General features: G+C 35.5%; 2 protein-coding genes across 3 annotated transcripts in view; one reads left to right on the top strand and one right to left on the bottom strand.

Annotated features, from left to right (window-relative positions):
• Positions 1–19,370, bottom strand: part of lrrc56 (leucine rich repeat containing 56) — a 132,243-nt gene that overhangs the window by 19,862 nt on the left and 93,011 nt on the right. Inside the window, exon 8 of the mRNA XM_009298060.4 lies at positions 5,869–6,732. The gene's annotated coding sequence lies outside the window, so the exon portion shown is untranslated. The remainder of the gene's footprint in view (positions 1–5,868; positions 6,733–19,370) is intronic.
• The window catches only part of hrasa (HRas proto-oncogene, GTPase a), a 40,047-nt gene that overhangs the window by 6,370 nt on the left and 14,307 nt on the right, over positions 1–19,370 (top strand). Inside the window, exons 2-5 of one of the 2 annotated variants that reach the window (XM_073942062.1) lie at positions 11,587–11,728; positions 11,965–12,010; positions 12,378–12,556; positions 17,366–17,525. In XM_073942062.1, the coding sequence (XP_073798163.1) occupies positions 11,999–12,010; positions 12,378–12,556; positions 17,366–17,525 (351 nt within the window). In that variant the 5' untranslated portion in view covers positions 11,587–11,728; positions 11,965–11,998. 2 annotated transcript variants of the gene reach the window in all.

Below are 19,370 nucleotides of genomic sequence, written 5' to 3'. Positions count from 1 at the left end.
GTAGAGAGGAAGGAGGGCTGCTCAGAAATGCTACACGCCACTGTGGATGTCAAATCGTTGTCATTCTAAAATGCCATTTAAAAACAAAGACAGTGTAAACAGGGCCTGAGTGTGTACTTTTCGCGAGCGGATTTGCAAAGGGGGCGGGCGGAGGATCGCGATGCCAGTGTTGTCTATCGGACGAACCGTACGTAATGCGTACATAGCAGAGCTTGCAAAACTGTGTTTTTTTTGTCGACAACATGAACGTTGTCAACATAACTCACTGGAAATCTAAAATGCTTACACACCGGCGACTTCATTGAAAGAGGAGAGGGTTTAAGTTCTGTCGACGGGTCTCCTGCTTCTGCAGTTTAACAAGCACTTCAACAAGCCTGTTTTTTTCCCGCTTGGCAAGCCAAGCTGACGTGACATGGGGGCGTGGCAGCATCAACGATTCTATTTTTTGATTCGATTATCGAAATTGAGCATAAATTTCGATCGATTTCGATTAAAAAACAAAATCGTGACACCCCTACTTATTGGTGAAATCAGGTTAACGGCTTGTGCCTAAATTCAGTCACATGACCTACTGATGGAGCTAGGGTGCTGATTGAGACACAGCAACAGTTTTTGCTGTTTAGGGAAGATATTTTTAGTTGTGCACCACTATATTGATGTAATATTAATAATAAAAAAGAAAAAAGAAAGAAAATAAAGAAAATGCGAACACGCAATGAACGCCTAGTAAGATTTGAAGGTGTGAGAGGTGGAGCACAGATGCTCTTGACAATTCTGGAGGTAATTATTAATAAGATAATAACACCAATATTGAAATGGTTAAAGTGTTTTAGAATGACCAAAACAACATTTCAGATGTTTTACAATGTGCTCAGCCTGCTAGTTTATCCATTCACACACATTTTTTATCATTACAGGATCTTTTATAACAAAACCACTTCAATGCGCTTTTTTAATGCGCATACTGGAATTTGTATGATAAAAGTGTTTCCATTGTAGTTTATGTAATTTTTTTCATATGGAATAACTACTCAGTTATGCGCATACATTTTTTAGCCAAAGCAGAGTTGACTGTGACCATGGAGCTTGAGTCCTGCGAAGAATGGTTCCTGAAACCAGGTAAAATAAAAGCAAAAATAAATAAATAAACATCAAGCTGAAAACAACAACATAACTCATGGCTGATCTATCATAGTACAATATGTCCTTTAGGAAATTAACAATGTAGTGATGAGTGTTTCCCCAAAACCCTGTCGCAGATTCATCGAATGAACCATGATCGTTGACGTAAAACCTCCATAATGACACTGTAAAAGGGGCAGAGTAACAACTTCTTTAAAAAAAAAATAAATTTTTTTGTATAAAATTATATTGTTTTACACATACACGCGCACTTAAAAAAACAATACTAGTTTTCCATATTAACTGAAATATATGTAAATGGCACATGTAGGGCCTATGTTTGCTTCACAAATATTTTTGAGAATATTTCATATTTTACACTAAAACAAACACACAAAAAAACACTTAGCTAGCACGTATTCTAATCATATAGAAATCATATAAATTGTTAATAGTTGTAATTTACAGTAAAATATTTATTAAGAAAAGTTATAATTATTCAAACCACTGCAGAAATGTTTTAACTAACAAGCCCATGTCATATACAATACGCTACAGACACATTTCTTGCTATATATTTTAGTTTTCACAAGCTTTGAAGTCTTAATGTAAATTTCACTTTTAAATAATAGATTACCTAACTTTCGTCATGAGCCATGACTGCGGTCAAAATGGCATAAATGTTTTCAAAGTGCACTACAAAGTTACACAATTGTCAATTTGAAGATCGCTAAAACTGAACTGTAAAAATAGTTGGTTCCACTTTATATTAAGTATCCTTAACTACTATGTACTTGCATCAAAAAATAAATACAATGTACTTACTGTGTTTATAATGTATTTGAGAACACTTGTAGTGCTTTTGAGTTGGCATAGAGGTTGGGTTAGGGACAGGTTTGGTGGCATGGGTAGGTTTAAGGGTGGGTTAAGCTTAGTTCACACTACAGGATTTTAAACATCAGCAGATCGCTGTGCTGTTCACACTACATGACTTGACTTTGTGTCTTTTGATCTCTGTGGTGTTCACACTACGCAACACTCCGTGAACGATCCACAAGAGGGGGGTCACACACTACATGATCTGACAACATCTCATTCCCCATAAGCTCATTCAAGCTACCAAACCACAGCCAATGAAAATTTGAGGGAGGAGTCGTCAGAAAAAAAGCTGAACACTATTGGCTGCTTGTGTGCTGATGACATCACTGACAGCTTTTCAAGCTTTGGAGAAAGCATTTAAAAACATCGTCAAATCAGCTGATTTATGAGCGGATTAATCACTCATCTGCAAGGTTTCAGTGGATAGATACACAGAGTTTTTAACTTTTGTAATTTTATAACTCTTTGAAATAAAACTAACATATTTATAACACCCTGCCGTTTTCTAACTATCAGTGTATTTCTTTCTGACATTGTTGTTTTTTTTTATTACAAAACAGTAAAGAACTGAGCATTTCTGCCTTAAATTACCATATTGGTCAAAATGACTTTATGCATGTCTGATACTTTTCGCTGTGATTTTAAATATGTGTGTATTTTCTTGCCTGGCAACTTCCTGCTAACATAAACAAAACTTTCTGATGGCAAAAACATCAATTTACTTCAGATATCTTTCAAAACAGCATATTCTGTGCTGTTAAATAGCTCCTGTTTGAAAGTGAAAATGAAAGCCAAGCCTTTAAGTGTTTTAGTATCTTAACTACATATTAATAGGCTGTATTACCAAAAAAATATTATATTTTTAGGGTAATGGTGTCATTAAATATGATGTCAGACATTCAAAGCTTACTTTTAATATCTCAATAATAGCTTTGAATGTAAATATGTTGTGACAATTTGACGTTTCATATGAAAACGATCAGAATGAGCAGTATGGTAATTCTAATAGTTACAGAATTCTAGTTCCACTGTTAATATATCCTACTCTCATGTCTGTGCTAACGCAGAATGAAGCGAGTGCACTGATGCCCATTCTGACCAATCACAGATGTTTCTGCTGAGCTACTGAACACACAGCCATTCAGCTCATGCTGATATGCTCTCTCATTGGCTGCAGCTCGTCACTACATCTGACCACACGTGGGGTTGAGTCGGCCGACTGCTCTGGAATATTTAGCATGCTGAATGTTGGATTTCCGTCTGCGAGGTGTCGGCGAAGCGTCAGCGAGCCTCGTTGATGCGTTGCTCAGTAGTTCACACATAAAGAGCGGCGAGCGGCGAGCACCCGCAGATTTCTTCCCGATCACAGCCCGATCTGTCGGCGAGCTCGTTAACTTCCAAATCGGGCTCAAATCAGGCTTAAAATCCTCTAGTGTGAAGTAGGCATTAAGGTGTAAGGGATGGTCAACAGTGTATTTACAAATGTAATTACAAAAGTTAATTACAGATGTAGTTGCATACATGTATTTACTCAAGCATAAGTACACAGTAAATACATGTATTTACACAATAAGTACATTGTAACAAACTATTAATTCCTATGTAAGTACATATTAATTAAGGCCAATTAATATAAAGTGGGACCAAATACTTTGAAAGCAAATTTCCTAAGAGAGATGACTTAAATGTTTTTTTCTTTTAATTATTCCAAGTTTATATGTTGCAAAGTTCAAAAGTAATAGGGCATAGGGAGGATTCTAACTTTTAACTACAGCTATAGATGTGTAGTTTCAAGCGTAAAAGTTTGCCACGCAGTTTGCAAATGTTTGATGGAACGATGGATTTGTAAAACACTAAATCAGCAAACTTTGATTGTAATGATGGAACTTGCGACCTTAGTTGGCTAACGATAATTTTGGGAAACATACCCCAGGACAGCTTTTCTTTTTCTTGAAGGGTTTAGGAAAGGGGTGGGTGGGTCAGTCAGTCAGTTGACAGCAAGCTGGCCTGGTCAGCTGAAGTGTACATTGCGGCCTCTGGTGGATTTATGTGAGAAAAGGGACACACAAGATAAATTTGAGATTATCAAAAAGTGTATACAGTAACCTCTGGTAGATTTGCAAAAACAAAACCTGCGAGCAGACTTAAGTCCAGTTACGTATTTCGCTGTCCCCAGAAATGTAGACCTGGGTATGTACACGCAATGAGCCTGGGTTGGATTTATCATAAAACAATATTTTGTTTAAGCAAAAAAAAAATAATAAATAAATAAATAATAATAATTTGTTCACGTAAATCTCAGCTTAATTGCTTCAGAGGAACATATTTTGAAGAACATTGACTCACTGTGACAATACACAAGGCCATGACATGGAAGTTACTAATCCAAAATGTTTCCAGATTGGCGATGTAATATAAGTTGTCCAGCGAGGTTCATGGCTGAACTTGAACTTGCTGTATCACGTCTAAGTTAACGTTATATTCATAAATGTATAGGCTACTTGGCAACAAAACAGAAAATGTGTGTTCTAGAGTGATTGTCGTCACAGTGACCGTCACAGCCCTTACATATGACATTGCATACATTTGCATACATGTTTTATAAGCTATAAAATGAAAGCCTTAGTTTGGTGTGGAGTTATCATTATACAAAAATCAAGAAAATCTTTGGATTTGTTTGATTCGTAGATTGTAGGCTATTTTAAAAGCTGATATTATATAAGAACTAACTGTAATTTTCAAAAAATTAAAAATTTAATAAAAAAGGGGTTTGTTGGTTGTAGCCCACCCTAAATCATCAACAGCCTGCTTTTTTAAGTTTATGAAGCGGCTCCAGACAGCACAGAGGTGATCTGCATCAGCGCTGGTTATTGTCAACACTGTGTAAAACTGTGACCAGAAATATCCTTCTTTCATTTTGCTTCTTTGGCAAAATGTGTCTGTAGAAACGTGTGTTTGCATGTGTTACCATCCCAAGAGTTAACAAATATTTGGTGTACATTTAGGGGCCGATCACAAAGCGCACGCCTTTACGTTCCAAAAACGCGCGGCGCACCGCGCTGCCTTTTATGGTTGACAAGAAAAAAAGAAGCCTCTTTTGTATGTCACTAGAAAACGACTGAATCAGCTGGTGTGCGCGAGTCGAGTTGCTGTCGATGTTATAATTGTAAATTTAATAATATTGTGATATACCCCGCTGTCACCTCAATAGAAACCCTGCAGTGCTTTCATTTGACTGAACAATGAAACAGAGGTAACGCGCTTTTTCCACTCGAGCACACAGCGCGCAACGGCAAAACTTAAAGCGTGCTGAGCAAGCATAAGCAGAGCGTAAAACACTGGCGGCAGTCAGTAAACCATTAAACAGATGCCCCGTATGCAGCCAAACTTTAAAAATGAATAAAGCATATTTTAATCGTTTAACTGATACCATTCATCGGTTACAAACGCGCCCTTTCGGTTATTGCTTAATCAGTTATTTTGAGCATCCCCAGCTAAACCGCATGTGCAAGCTCTATTTTTTTTTTTCTCTCACGGCCGCACGCCGGAGATCCGGCATGGTGCAGGAATACTTTAAGCCCTGGTAAGATCATGTTTATTACTAAGAAAACTAAATCCAAATTATATTTTAATTGAACACATCTGATCACATAAGGTACGCACAGAAAAGTCTGTTTAGTGTTGTGAAAAGGCAAAGCTGAATATCTGTGGTTAAAGTGCCACCCAGCGGTCAAAAGCTGCTGGCGCACCAAGTACCGCCGTCGCCGCGGTATGAATGGCGGCAAAAGGAACACATTGAAGTAGTAACATCTGTAGTTATAGATTCCACTCCTCTTGGAACACATGCAAGTATACTTCTTGGTATACCTTTATGTTGTGTTGTTGGGTGATCAGAATGCCGTCAGTGAAATCCTGGATCAGTGAAGGGTCCAGTATATCTTTTGAAGCAACTTAAGACCTCTACTATAGTCCTCCTAGTCTGCTCTACCAGGTATTGCAACTGACCTTTCCTGTGGTGAGAATGAAAGTTCTCATTAATCCTATAAACCATTGCTCTGTCAATCTTCTTGGACAAAAAGCATCTGCTAAATGACTAAGTGTAAATGTAATCTTGAAAAGACAACATACCTTGGTGTGAGCTTCCTGCTTGGCAGTCATATTTGGAGGTCTTGGGGGATAGATTGGGGTGCAGATGCCATTAGTTCAGTGGAATTTTGAACGTATTTGAGGGAGGAAGCCGCTCAATTTGTTCTGTTCAATAATGTAGTAGGTTCTGAAGTAGTGTCCAATTTTTTGATTTAGTCTCTCGATTTGTACATTCAGTGACTCCGTGAGAAGCAATTATGGGAGCTCAACAGTATTCAAAATGCATGATCATTGGCAATTTATTGACTTTATGAGGGCAGAAAGCATTGTGATGATTCTACTCTCCACAGTAATAGCACTTATTTTTCCACTGACAATGTCTTTCAAGTTGATCTAGGCCAATTTTGTTTTTTATATCTGCTTTGGCTGTTACATAGCAAATTATCAGTATTAAAAGAAAAACCTATCGGATATCTTTGAGGAGTGGGGAGTAAGCAAATGTACTGAGTGAGATTATCTTTAGCCTTCTGTAGATGCATATTATAGAAGAATTATAGAAGTATTTTCTTACCGCTCCAGCTCTGCTCTGGGTTTTAGATCTCCCACTTCTTGCTCACTCCTCGCTCCATCCTCACCTGCTTCCCGCTCCACGGAAAATGAGAATTCAATTAATGCTCCAATTAATGCTACAATTGTTATATCACAAACCTTTCATATAACTGCTACATTTTAAATACAAGTAATATTTTTTTTTAATTATGTGCTCTATTTTGACGATCCATGCGCAAAAGTACAAAGCGCAGGGCGCAAGTGCAATAAAGGTGTATTGGAATCAACTTTTGCTATTTTAAGGATGAAAAAATCTGCTTTACGCCATGGCGCATGTTCTAAAAAGGTTGAGCTTATTCTCTTATTGAGTTATAGGTGTGTTTTGAGAATAAACCAATCAGAGTCTCATCTCACATTCCCTTTAGGAGTCAGTTGCATCACACCATAGTGCATCTGCTATTTACATGACGGACTTTGTAAGTGGAAAAACTGAGCGATTCACTTGTAGGCAAACAGTTAAACAGAGCATCTGCAGCACGAGGATGAGAGATTAGCCTCCTCATTCTGTACTTTCACTTTCACTCTTGTGGATAGGGAAACTTGTTGTACGCACAGACATCCATTAGCCTATACATAATTAATTTTGTTTTTTAAGTGCAAAGATTTGTTTCAAAGATATTTCTAAATTCAGTTCTAATTTCCAGCAAATTAATAAATGAACAATAACAACGAAGTGTGTTCTGAGTTTTGAAAAAACTGAGTTTTATCCTAATACACATGCTATGCCCCATATGGTCTAAAACCTGACAGGTGGGCAAATCTAAGCTTGTTTTTAATAAAACAAATATAAATATTGATATAATAAATAATACTGCTAAAAATAATAACATTATACAAAAGCAAATTGTTATAAATAAACTGAAAAAGCCCCCCGAAATGAAGAAAGCATGAAAGTATTGTTTTTATAATTATGTAGGCTAAAAAATAATAATTTTTGTAATATTTTAATCCTTTAATTCTTTTTCATATGTAAAGAAGATATTTGCGTATTGCTGTACATCCTGTCAGTATTAAGCAATGTGTAAGCGAGGCGCACAACTAACGCTCTCTGCGCTTGACTTTAGACCGGCTTTGTTCTGGTCTATTGAACAGTCTATTATAGTTTCTCAAAATAGCAATGCGCCAGCAATGCGCCTCAACACGCCTCCTTTTTTTAGACCAGAACGCCTGTGGGCGCACATATGAGCGCAAATGCATTTGCTATTTAAACAGCGTGGTGAAAAACGTCAAAACGACTCTTTCGCCAAGCTAAAACTAGCAAACAACAATTGCATTGCGCCTTGCACCGGGTGTATGATAGGGCCAGATGTCTTGAGCATCTAATTTTACCTCAGTGCGTGCGTGCTTTCATTTTCACCATCTCACTTATGGTGAGAACAGAGTGTTTTTTATTAAGTAAAATTGGCCTCAGTTCATTCTCATGTATCCTGCATCAAACTGACAGATGTATCAGGCTTTGCTGAAAGGATGGTTATTTTTATGGTGAAGAGGGACAATGCTGCCAAATGTAGTTTTTATAAGAAATGCGCCATTGGACTGATTTTTAATGCTTAATGTGATATCATTAATAAAGTAATTAGAGCAATAGTAAATTGAGAAGAAAAAGGTTGGGTTTAAAAATTTGGAACCTATGTTCCAAGTACAAAGTTTAAACCTATTTTGGTGCAATTGATTTTTTTTTTTTTTTACAAAACTTTATTAGACACACTTCTTCTTTTTGATTCTGCACATGCTCTCATGTAAATAAATATAGTCATTGGACTAAATATTCTGCCAGTCATCTGTTCTGTCTCTCTATATTTAAAGGTGGCTTATACTGTGTGCCAGGGAGTGTGTGGAGTTACTCATTAATGGTCCAGCATGTTAAGGGTATTAACAAATACAGTGCACTGCACTCTCAGAAGCTGCAGTCACCATAGTACCAATAAACTTCATGCTTTCATTAATCATTGCCACTGCAGTCACATATCTGGTGAACTTATGTTATACTCACAAACAAATAGACTATAGTTTGTCTGATTTTGTGCTGGATGGAAACTACTTCTGTTCTCTACATTAAAGGGCATGTGAGAGGTAATGAATAGTAAGTGCCCACAATAAATAGAATGCAAACTCTCTGTACTCTCTTGGTTAAACTTAATATTTAATGGCACATTGTTATGTAGTGCTAAATTATAAAAATGAACTTTATTTTAAAAATATTTTTTTAATAATTAATAAGTAATAGTGTTAGCACTGATTGATTTGACATCATACCAAACATACCAAAACCTAAAATGATCAGTTAATATCAGATAAAGCTCAAGTAGCATCTTCTTTGCAAGTGATGTTGATGTTTATTAAACAGTAGTGTTGGGCTGTCATTAGGTGTCTGTTGGCTGCTAATATATTATAACGTATATATTGAAATGAAGTGAAAGATATAGAATTAAGTGATTATATTATGTTTCATTTCAAAATATGTTTATTGCCAAACTTACTGCTAACCACGTTGAGAGCCTGTGCTGGGTGTGATTGTTGCTTGTTACTTCAATTGAATTATGTATCCACTAAAAACTTGAAACAAGGGATTATTTTTAAATAATGTAATCAATGTTACTTATAATGTACATGACTTAAACACTTTAAACAAATTCCGAAATTCTCTATTCAATTCAGAGTAATTTTATTTTTAATAAGCAAATATATTTAGCGTAATAATTAGATTTTTCTACCAAAGAAAGCTACATTGAGTAAGGTATTAATAGCAGTATATTAATGACAGGAACGTTTTGTCTTTATGCATGTAATTCTTATATTTTTTTTAGTAATAATTTTTATTTAATCTACAAGGCCCTGTAGGATCAAATGCAAAGAATTACAAGAGTTAAGTTTCTATTGCCTGTGCATTGAGATTTATAGATAAATTGTAATAGTATCGAGTGAAGTAATTAAAATCCTTATTGAGTGATGAAATTAATTTTCAAACAAATTAGAAAATTATTTAAACACAAATTTAATGATGTAATTAGTAATTAATTTCTTTTACCTAAAACTATCAAAATCTAACTACAGATGATGTTTAAGAACAAAGTTTCTGGAAAAATGGTTTTAAAAAACCACTGAATTATTGAACTACAGTATTTTAGTTGTCACTGAACTTTACAGTAGTTGACTAGTTTTTGGAAAACACATCCCTGACTTGTGTCTATAAACTATTATTATGAGATACTTCCTGATGATCTTCCACACAAAAGTAGAACAGTCAGCTTAGATTAAGCTTGTCTTGATAGCAAATCAAACCATGATATCATCGAGTCTGCAAGAGAATTACCAAAGAAATGTATGTGTGTACCTTTCCTGTGTGTGTTTTTATTTTCTGCTCAGTTCGGAGGCATGTTTTACAGAAGCTATGTTTGTACACTGTCCGATGGCTTGAGGCGCTGCTTTCTGAATCACAAAGTGGTAGTTATTTGGAGAGTTGTTTCTGCTAACACATGCACAAAACCTACAAGCGAGTTGTTGTGTGCAGTCAGTGTATTTACTCTCAACTTTTCTTTCAAAAATTATCAGACAGGTTGCAGAGATTTACAGACAATAATTTACAGACTTTAGTTGAAATTTAATATCTTGAGTTAAATAATCATGAATTTGGAAATGTTTTGGACTTTGGACGTCTGGTATGCTAATTTCTTCGAAATATGTGTTTTTATTTGATGTTTGACATAATCTCAACCAAAACAAAAAAGAGGGGGTGGGACATAGTGTAGCTCCTCCCTCTTTTTAAAAACCACCAATAGTGTTTTGTTTTATCACCGCTCTGCCAGTGAGAGTGGTTGAGCTCAAGTGCATCAAATAAAAAGCAAATAGCTGTTTTTCAATTCCAAGAACGCAGAGAATAGACTTGTGTTCTTGTGGAGACCGTTCTTGCCAGGTGTCGAACTCGGGAGAACGAACTCGGGAGACTGCGAGAACACAGATGAAATGAGATGCTGCGTTCTTCATGATGGTCACATGACCTTCACGTGTTTTTAACTGAAAATCATTTAAACATTACAGAATTCATACAAAGATTTGTTTTTTCCCTTTTGAAAATATATACTATGCATAAAAACATTTTAAATATACATTGCACAATATAAACAAAACTGATTTTAATATGAATTTCAGCAAACAAACATCCTTAATGTGTTTATTTCTTTTATAAGATGTCCATGGTAATGTTTATATTTACCGTTTCATTTAGGGAAACTCCTGAGGTAAATAAGTTATATCTCTAAACTTTAATTATGAATAAAATGCTGCGCTTCTCATGTCCAGTCGCAATGACTTCTGGGACTTCTAGAGCGAGATCAGTGCTCAAGTCTGCATCCGTGCGTCCTCGATATCAAGAACACATCCAGGAAGTTTCATGCGTCCTCTGTTCTTGCGGTCTTGAGCATTGGAACTAAACTTTGGCAGCTGATGATGACGTTACACGAGAACATGAGGACGCAGGACCGCTGAAGAACGCATATTGAGAAACAGCCAATGAGAAGTGGTTCGAAGGGGGTGGGGCATTTAAGACACTAGAGAGCATTTGATTGGTTATGATTTGATGAGAAACTGTAGTATGAGGTGATCAACCATTGATCCATTTAGGCGGAATGGACAAACTAAGCTTTACATCTTTGTAATAGTTTTGTGTCACTATTTTGAAACGCAATAGATTATAGATATCTTAAAAACTAACAATACTGAAACTGACAATCTAAAAAAACTTTTTTATTTCATGGGTCCTTTTGGGCTTACAGAAAATCTTTGTAATTAAATTTTGATCTATTTGTATGTTTAAGAACTGAAAATCACTGAACATGAATGTAGTCAGTGGAATGATTGTTTGTATTGATTTGAGAGCTGATTTCTCCTTAGGTGTGGTGAGAGGGTGAAGCGGAGTGGAGGAATGACGGAATATAAACTGGTGGTGGTGGGTGCAGGAGGCGTGGGTAAAAGTGCTCTCACCATCCAACTTATCCAGAACCACTTTGTGGATGAATACGATCCTACTATAGAGGTAATGTGTATCTGTGTTTGCGTTTTCATTGAGAGATTGCATTTAATGTAAAATATAATAGGGTCATTGTTTAGGTAGATTGAAATAATACATAATTCATATGCTTATAGACAGGAGTATTAGAATAAGTAGATAACATATTATAAAAAATGTAACAACAATTGTTCAGGGATGTTATATTTTGTCAGTATTACAGCAGCATTGTGTCCTAACTTAAATTTGATGCCACCTTTCAGTTTTTCTTCAAAACCAAGGCCTGCTAGTTCTTCCATGATGAGGGATGTATGTGTTTAGAGTTTATACATTTCCTTGCCTGTCTCTGTTCTGCTTTCCCGCCACACCCGACTCTAAATAGACAATGTTCTTTTTATGGCTGAAATCACTGTGTGCTAACACATGAGCACAGAGACGCATGTTTAAATGACTGCTGGGGCAAAGCTCAACAATCTCTACAATCACTGACTGTCTTTCACTCTTTGTACTTTTATTCTCAAAGTTGTTCATTGGGCACATTTTTAGAAGTTATTTAAAGACCTCAAATTTGGTGGCTGTGAAATTACAAAAGACTATTGGGGAAAAAAGAGAGAAAATGTTTTGTTGATTATACAACTTGAATTTGGTGTCGCTTTGACTGGGCATCTTTGTTTAGGACTCCTACAGAAAGCAGGTGGTGATTGATGGGGAGACGTGTCTATTGGACATCTTGGACACTGCAGGTCAGGAGGAGTACAGCGCCATGAGGGACCAGTACATGAGAACAGGCGAGGGCTTCCTCTGTGTGTTTGCCATCAATAACACCAAGTCCTTTGAGGACATTCATCAATACAGGTATGTGCTTAAATGTCATGCTATGGAGGGTTTTAAAATTTTATACATGAATAACTCCAGCAAATATACATTTTTATTTTAAATAAGTCAATAAGTGTTGATTGTTCAAACGCTTAATAGTTTTAAAATTAATTTATTGTGCTTTTGGATGTGGTGTTTTTCTGTTGTCACTAGAGTAGATGTGGTTGAATTGTGGCTTAAATCAAATTCACATTCAAAGCAAAGTTACATTTTTTAGACATTGTAGGAATTCATGTGACCAATCTGAATATGTTGGAAAATCTGTGTGGGGAAAGATTTTGTAGCTTCCTATTGAAATTACTTAAATTAAAAAAAGCTAAAAAGCTAAACAATGGCCAATTTATCTACAAAGAACATCAAAAAACAATAATATTTGTGTGTAAGGTGTATAGTAATGTGAAATTATTTTGAACCTTTGTTTATTATTATTATTATTCATAATAATTAATCATATAATTAATAATTTTTATGATTATTTTTATCCAAAAATATTATGCTCATTTAAGGTTGGAGGTTATGAAAAGATAAATTGCAACAGTGACACTGGAGCCTTGTTTCATATTAAAAGTAACCACAAAGCTTATTGTGATTTTGGATGGCTTGTTCGCTATATATGGACATTTTTTTAACGAGTCAACAGAAACAGTTACATTACATTTTACAACTCTAGAGTTAAACAGTTGACTTGAACTATTTTTGCTAATACTTAGTTAATTGAAATTATGTCATTTACTTACCCTCATGTAATTCCGTACACATGCTGTAAAATGTTTGTTCAAAAGAAAATATTTTAAAGAAACCTTTTTTTCTTTCGAAAACAGCATGGAAACCTGTCTGACTCCAGTGATTTAATCACTAATTTATAAAGCTATATGATTACTTTGTGTGTAGAACAAACACAAAATAAAGATGTTACATTTTTAATACCTAAAGAATAATACTTAATTGACATTTATATAGAGTTATGCATCTGTTGTCCACATATGTGATTTGCTAGTGTGCTATCTTAAAAAATCTAAAATAATTTGGAAAGTGTTAAGGCTGGGCCAATAAAACGGTATCAGTATTTATTGACCGAACACCACTGTCAATAACGCTAAAATAATTTGGTAAGAAGTTTCCGTACAATTTAGTATGATTTGCTCATCCCCCAATTAGGGTTGGGTTTGGGGTAGGGTTGGGTGACATGCCTCCTTTTTTAAATGGTACAATTTTGTATGACTGAACTTGCACAAATTTGTATAAATTAGCCACTAAACCGACAAAACGTAAATGGTTACATTTCCTCATGAGATCAGGTTGGAAGTTTTGGTATGAAGCGTTAAACATTTTTAAAATTGTGTTTGCTGAGCGAGCGCCTTCAAAGGAATGCCAGTAAACTTAGGGTTATTTCCAATCGAGGCGCACGGCTTGTGCACCCAAATAGGGACTGACACGCACATGATATGCAAGTGGTGCGTACCTAGTAGAAAATATCTACACTTTCCAGAGTGCAGTGCCGGTGCACTGCAATTCATGTGACTAGAACTAACCTAAGAGCTTTACACTTTGTTTGGAATATACACATTTCACTAATGATGGCAGACTAATTACTTCAGACAAACACAGAGCAAACACTACAGTGTTTTATAATTCTTTCTATTAGGGGTGTAACGATACACCAAAGGCACGGTTCGGTTCGGTTCACGGTTTTGGAGCCACGGTTCGGTTCGTTACGGTTCGGTTTCTGTTTACTGTGGGGTTAGGGTTGATGTCATGTTAACAGCAATGCTAAGGGACAATTCACTTAATAACAAGACCATCTTAACTTTTTCTTTTTTTAACTTTGTCATCACATTTTTAGTACAGTCAGGATACCCGAGTAAACAACTACTCCACTACCTACTACCTCCAATATAGACTAGTCAGAAAAAAAACTATTCTCTTTAGTGCAGCCATCTTAACTAAGTAAACTAAAATTAAATAAATAACTGCAGTGTAGACTAGTGAAAGATCTTCTTCAAAAATACCATAATATCCACATTCTCCGATGAGAGGCTTGATCGCTGTGCAGACACAGACGCTCATTTTTAATTATCTATGGTTTCAGTTAGATAGATAGGTTTCCGTTTAAATTAATGAAAAATATACATATAATGTGTTTGTAAAGTGTTTTTACATGACATATTCACCAGTAAAATACATTGCAGTTGTGTCTGAGACTAATGTTAGGGTTGTACTTGGCTGTATGTTTGCCTCCCGATCTCTCTCTCTCTCTCCCGCTCCCTCTATGCCAGTCATTTATGTAGGTCCACCTTCAGAACAGCTGATGCCTGTCATTTCTGTAGGTCCGCCTTTTTGACAGCTGATTGGTCAGGAGACCGATCTATCATAAATTGGCGACGTAGCGTGGGAATGTAAAAAGCATGTCAGGAAGAGCGGGAGAGAGAGCGCTTTTTCCTTTGATCTCGTTTTTCGTGTATTTTTCTGACATGATTATGATTTTCGTTGTTTTTGCTTAACTTTTGTTTGGGTAAAATTATTTTGCATTACTTTTGCCCACTTTAAGAAATTTTGTGAGGTTTGTACATTTTTATTTCAATTGATTTGTATATTATTTTTTAGCTCCGCTCCTTCCCGACAATATAGCTGCATCTCCTCAAGTTCACTCCTAGTGTAAGGTGGATAGGGAAAATGTAATACGATTTCCATTTTGCAAACACGTAGAAAATGTATTGTTAAAGACATCAGGTAAGAGGTGTAGGCCATCTTTGTTTATTTTATTCAGTATAGGGAAGAATGCGGCGCACGGCGCTGAAGACCTTTTTTTTCTTTTGATCAGTTTTTAGCGAGGTAAGAGGGGTTATTCATGAGTTAGAATTGTTTTATGTTTATTTCTTTTGTTTGTCTTCTATCATCCCCTTGCTCGAGTTTAACTAATTTTTGTTTGATACTTTTGTTTGAATTTGCTACTTTATTATATTATTTTTATTAGTGTAAATATTTCCCTTTTTTTTGTATATTAGAGCATTATTCTGGTTTCACTTTTGTACATTAAATCACTTTTGTTGGCAGTTATGTTGCTTACACCCTCACATTGTAAAATTACCACACTTTTTAAATGTTTTTCGTGAAAAGAGTTAAGACAGACAGGTGTGTGCTTTGTCTACGACACAAATTCTATTCCTGTACTCAACTGGAAAACCAAAATGTTTCCACACAGATGACTTAAATGTGTCTGGGAGATCTGCAATCTCAGTACTATGTGAAGCAGCCATCCTGCGTCCAGTAGTATTGAGTGTGATGCTTACTCAAGTCACATGACATGACATGCACTAAAATACTAACTTTAGAATATAATATTTAGAACAAAACCTCATTATTACTAAAACAATTTAATCAAATGTGATAATAAAGATGTGTTTAAATTGGTTCAATTAGTTAGAGACAAGTGACGTCAACCTCAACAATGGGCAGCAGAGGGCGTGAGAGTACCGCGGTACGCCACGAGAGTTTCGCGATGCGTATCGTGGTTGGTGTATCGCGATATTTCGGTTCGGTTTTAATATCGTTACACCCCTACTTTATATATATATATATATATAAAACTTGTAACGAAACTACAGCAATGGTTTGTCCGTCTGTCCTCCTCTCAGAAACAGGTTGATGGTCACCTTACGAGAGACGCCAGGTTTTTGCGCTCTTTTCACATGGTTTTAGACAGAACATCTGAACGGACTCTAGTTGTGTTGTGTCACCCTAGGTCAGAATAACACATGTGAAAAATGAGTGCCATGACTAACAGCAGTGAAAAAAATTATATAAGGATATTGCCAGAGTGGTGTTTTGGTTTCTTTTCTTGTGCATCCCAGACACTAGCACACATTCAGAAAGATTTTTTAGCACGGGAGGTAATGTAGTCATCCAACTTCACAATTTGCAATGTTGCAATATGTGTTTGAATAATGATGATTGGTTCCTTTACTTGAATGCTCAAATTTGGTTATTTTTAATGATAGATGTTGATTTTTTTTCTTAAAGTTTGCTTTGAATGTTCAGCATGTACACTTTACCATGACTCCTTGTGTTTGTGTTAGTCTGATTAGCTCTGCCACACTGCACCCCCCCCCTGAACCTAAAATTGAAAAGCACACACTTTGTAATATTTGATTTATCAAGTTTAAGAGTCTTTTTAACACTTGTTTATTTTATTTTATAAGAAATTAGTCCAGCCCTATTCTCATTACTGTAATAGGAACAAAAACTAGTTATAATGAGAAGAGTTTCTATGAGACTGTCAGCCCTCAGCATGTCAACCCTCATGTTTGTGTTGTTTCTGTTCCAAACTGTCACCTCTTATTTCTTTTGCTGCTTGTTCTATGCTGCAACATGTATTACTCTATTCAGATCTTTAAATTGGATTTTGTCTTAGGATCTTTTGCAAAACATGCAGCAGTTGGCACTAGGGCAGTGCCAGTGAAGTCAATCTCCACTTAATTATACTAAAGAAGAGCTTTCAAGGACAAGAAAGGAAGGATAAATAAATGATTAATAACATGTTGTTTGTGGGTAATAGGGTTTACATAATGGATTTGAAATAAATGGACATGGGGATTAATCAGCCTCAGATGGTTGTTATATATCCGGTGTGCATTATATAATTTTATCAACTTCAACTTTTTAATTTTAATTTTGGATATTCAGTACGCTACGTGTGTATTAGATGCTGTTTAACTAAGTTTCTTCACATTTTAATTGCACCCACAGGTGTTGTTATATTTGACTGTGACATTTTGCTTTTGCACACAGAGAACAGATCAAACGGGTAAAAGACTCTGATGATGTGCCCATGGTGCTTGTGGGTAACAAATGTGACCTCCCGGCTCGGACTGTGGACACACGGCAAGCACAAGAACTCGCCCGCAGTTACGGAATCCCTTTCATTGAAACCTCAGCCAAAACCAGACAAGTGAGATTTTTTTTTTGTCAAGTCATTTCTTAAAGATCGAAAATATTTTTTTAGCAACAAAACTAGCTAGTGTCAAGCTGTTTCCAAAAAGTACAGTTACATAAATAAACTGTCCAAAAATATTGATTGAACTACAGTGACATTTTTATGATTGCTTTTATTATTATTACTTAATTACTATTATTATTATTATTATTCCTTTTTTATCTTGTAAGGATTGTTTTAGGGATAGAAACAGCTTATTCCATCCTAATTTTCTCCCTGGTGTCATTCCAAACCAATAAACCCAAATGAGTTACTTTCTTGAAAAACTTATTCTGAAGAATATTTAAGCTACTTTTATTAACAAAATATTTATGACAAGCAAATGGGTTTATTTATTTATTTATTTATTTATTTTTATTATGTGTTATAATGATTCAATACAAGTAATTGTAATGCTTGTAGCTATATTATATTTAAATTAAAATCTGTCTAATTTAAAATCTGTCCCTGCATTGACAGCCTAGACAACTGGCACTTCAAAGGTCAAAAGTCAGTTAAAATGTCATTTCCAAAGTCCACTTGGCTCCAGTAGTTTAATGTTAATTTTAGGAAGTGACAGGATAATGTTTTCACTACCTCTCTGGACCTAAGCCAGAAGTCCTCAAACCTGGAGGGCTTTTGTGAGTTGTCCTGCGAAGTTTAATTCCAACCCCTATTAGAGAAACCTGAAGCAGCTAATCAAGCTCTTTCTAGGTACTTGAAACTTCCAGGCAGGTGTATTGAAGGAATTTGAAGCTAAACTATGCAAGATATCTGCCCACTATGATCGAGTTTGGGCACCCCTGACCTAGACTGTCAATGGAGACAACAACAGTATTTGGACAATATATTATGATAAAGTAATTACATTAAAAAAAGAGTAAGACGAAAAATACTCTTGAACATTAAGTGTTTAAAAACCACACTGATTGTCAGCTTTACATATATTGTAAATCAGTGTTTCTCAACCACAATCCTGGAGGACCACCAACACTGCATGTTTTAGATGTCTCCTTTGTCTCACACCCATTACAAGTCTATTAGTCTCTGCTAATGAGCTGATGACCTGAATCAGGTGTGTTTGGTTAAGGAGACAAGGAAGATGTGCAGAGCTGGTGGTCGTCCAGGAACGTGGTTGAGAAACACTGCTGTAAACCCTCTCCGCAGACAAAAAAAAATAAAACTAACAAAATTAATGAGACTATAATAAGAGGAATCATTTCTTTGATGATGAAACTTTCATCTTTAAAAACTTTTCTATACATTCTCTCCCCTCAACTTTCATTTTTTCTTGTACACGACTTTTTATCACTATTGCTTTTTTAAATAGCTTTTCAACAAAGACAAAGCACACAGAGTAGATTTAACAATAAATATAATAAGACCAGGTACAAAACAAAAGCACTAACTGAGATTAACTATATGAATGTAATTTTGAGAGGTGTGTGAGTGTTATGAGCATTAAATATACAGTTTAATGTCAGAATTATTAGCCCCCCTATGATTTTTTTTCTTTTTTAGTATTTGCCAAGTTATGTTTAACAGAGCAAGGAAATGTTTACAGTATGTCTTATTATATTTTTTTCTTCTGGAGAGTTTTATTTGTTTTATTTCGGCCAGAATAAAAGCAGTTTTTAATTTTTTAAAAACATTTTTAAGGCCAAAATTATTAGCCCCTTGAAGCTATATATTTACAGGGGGCCTAATAATTAAGGGCTTCAGCTGTACATTTCTAATTTGTCTATGAGTTGTTGTGATGCATTTGGTAAGGAGAAGTTAAAGAAAGGGGAATTTAAATGATAAAAAATCGTTGAAAAACTG

The sequence above is a fragment of the Danio rerio genome, chromosome 25 (assembly GCF_049306965.1).
Source record: "Danio rerio strain Tuebingen ecotype United States chromosome 25, GRCz12tu, whole genome shotgun sequence".
In the NCBI taxonomy this organism is placed as follows: domain Eukaryota; kingdom Metazoa; phylum Chordata; class Actinopteri; order Cypriniformes; family Danionidae; genus Danio; species Danio rerio.
This window is presented reverse-complemented; position numbering and strand designations above follow the sequence as displayed.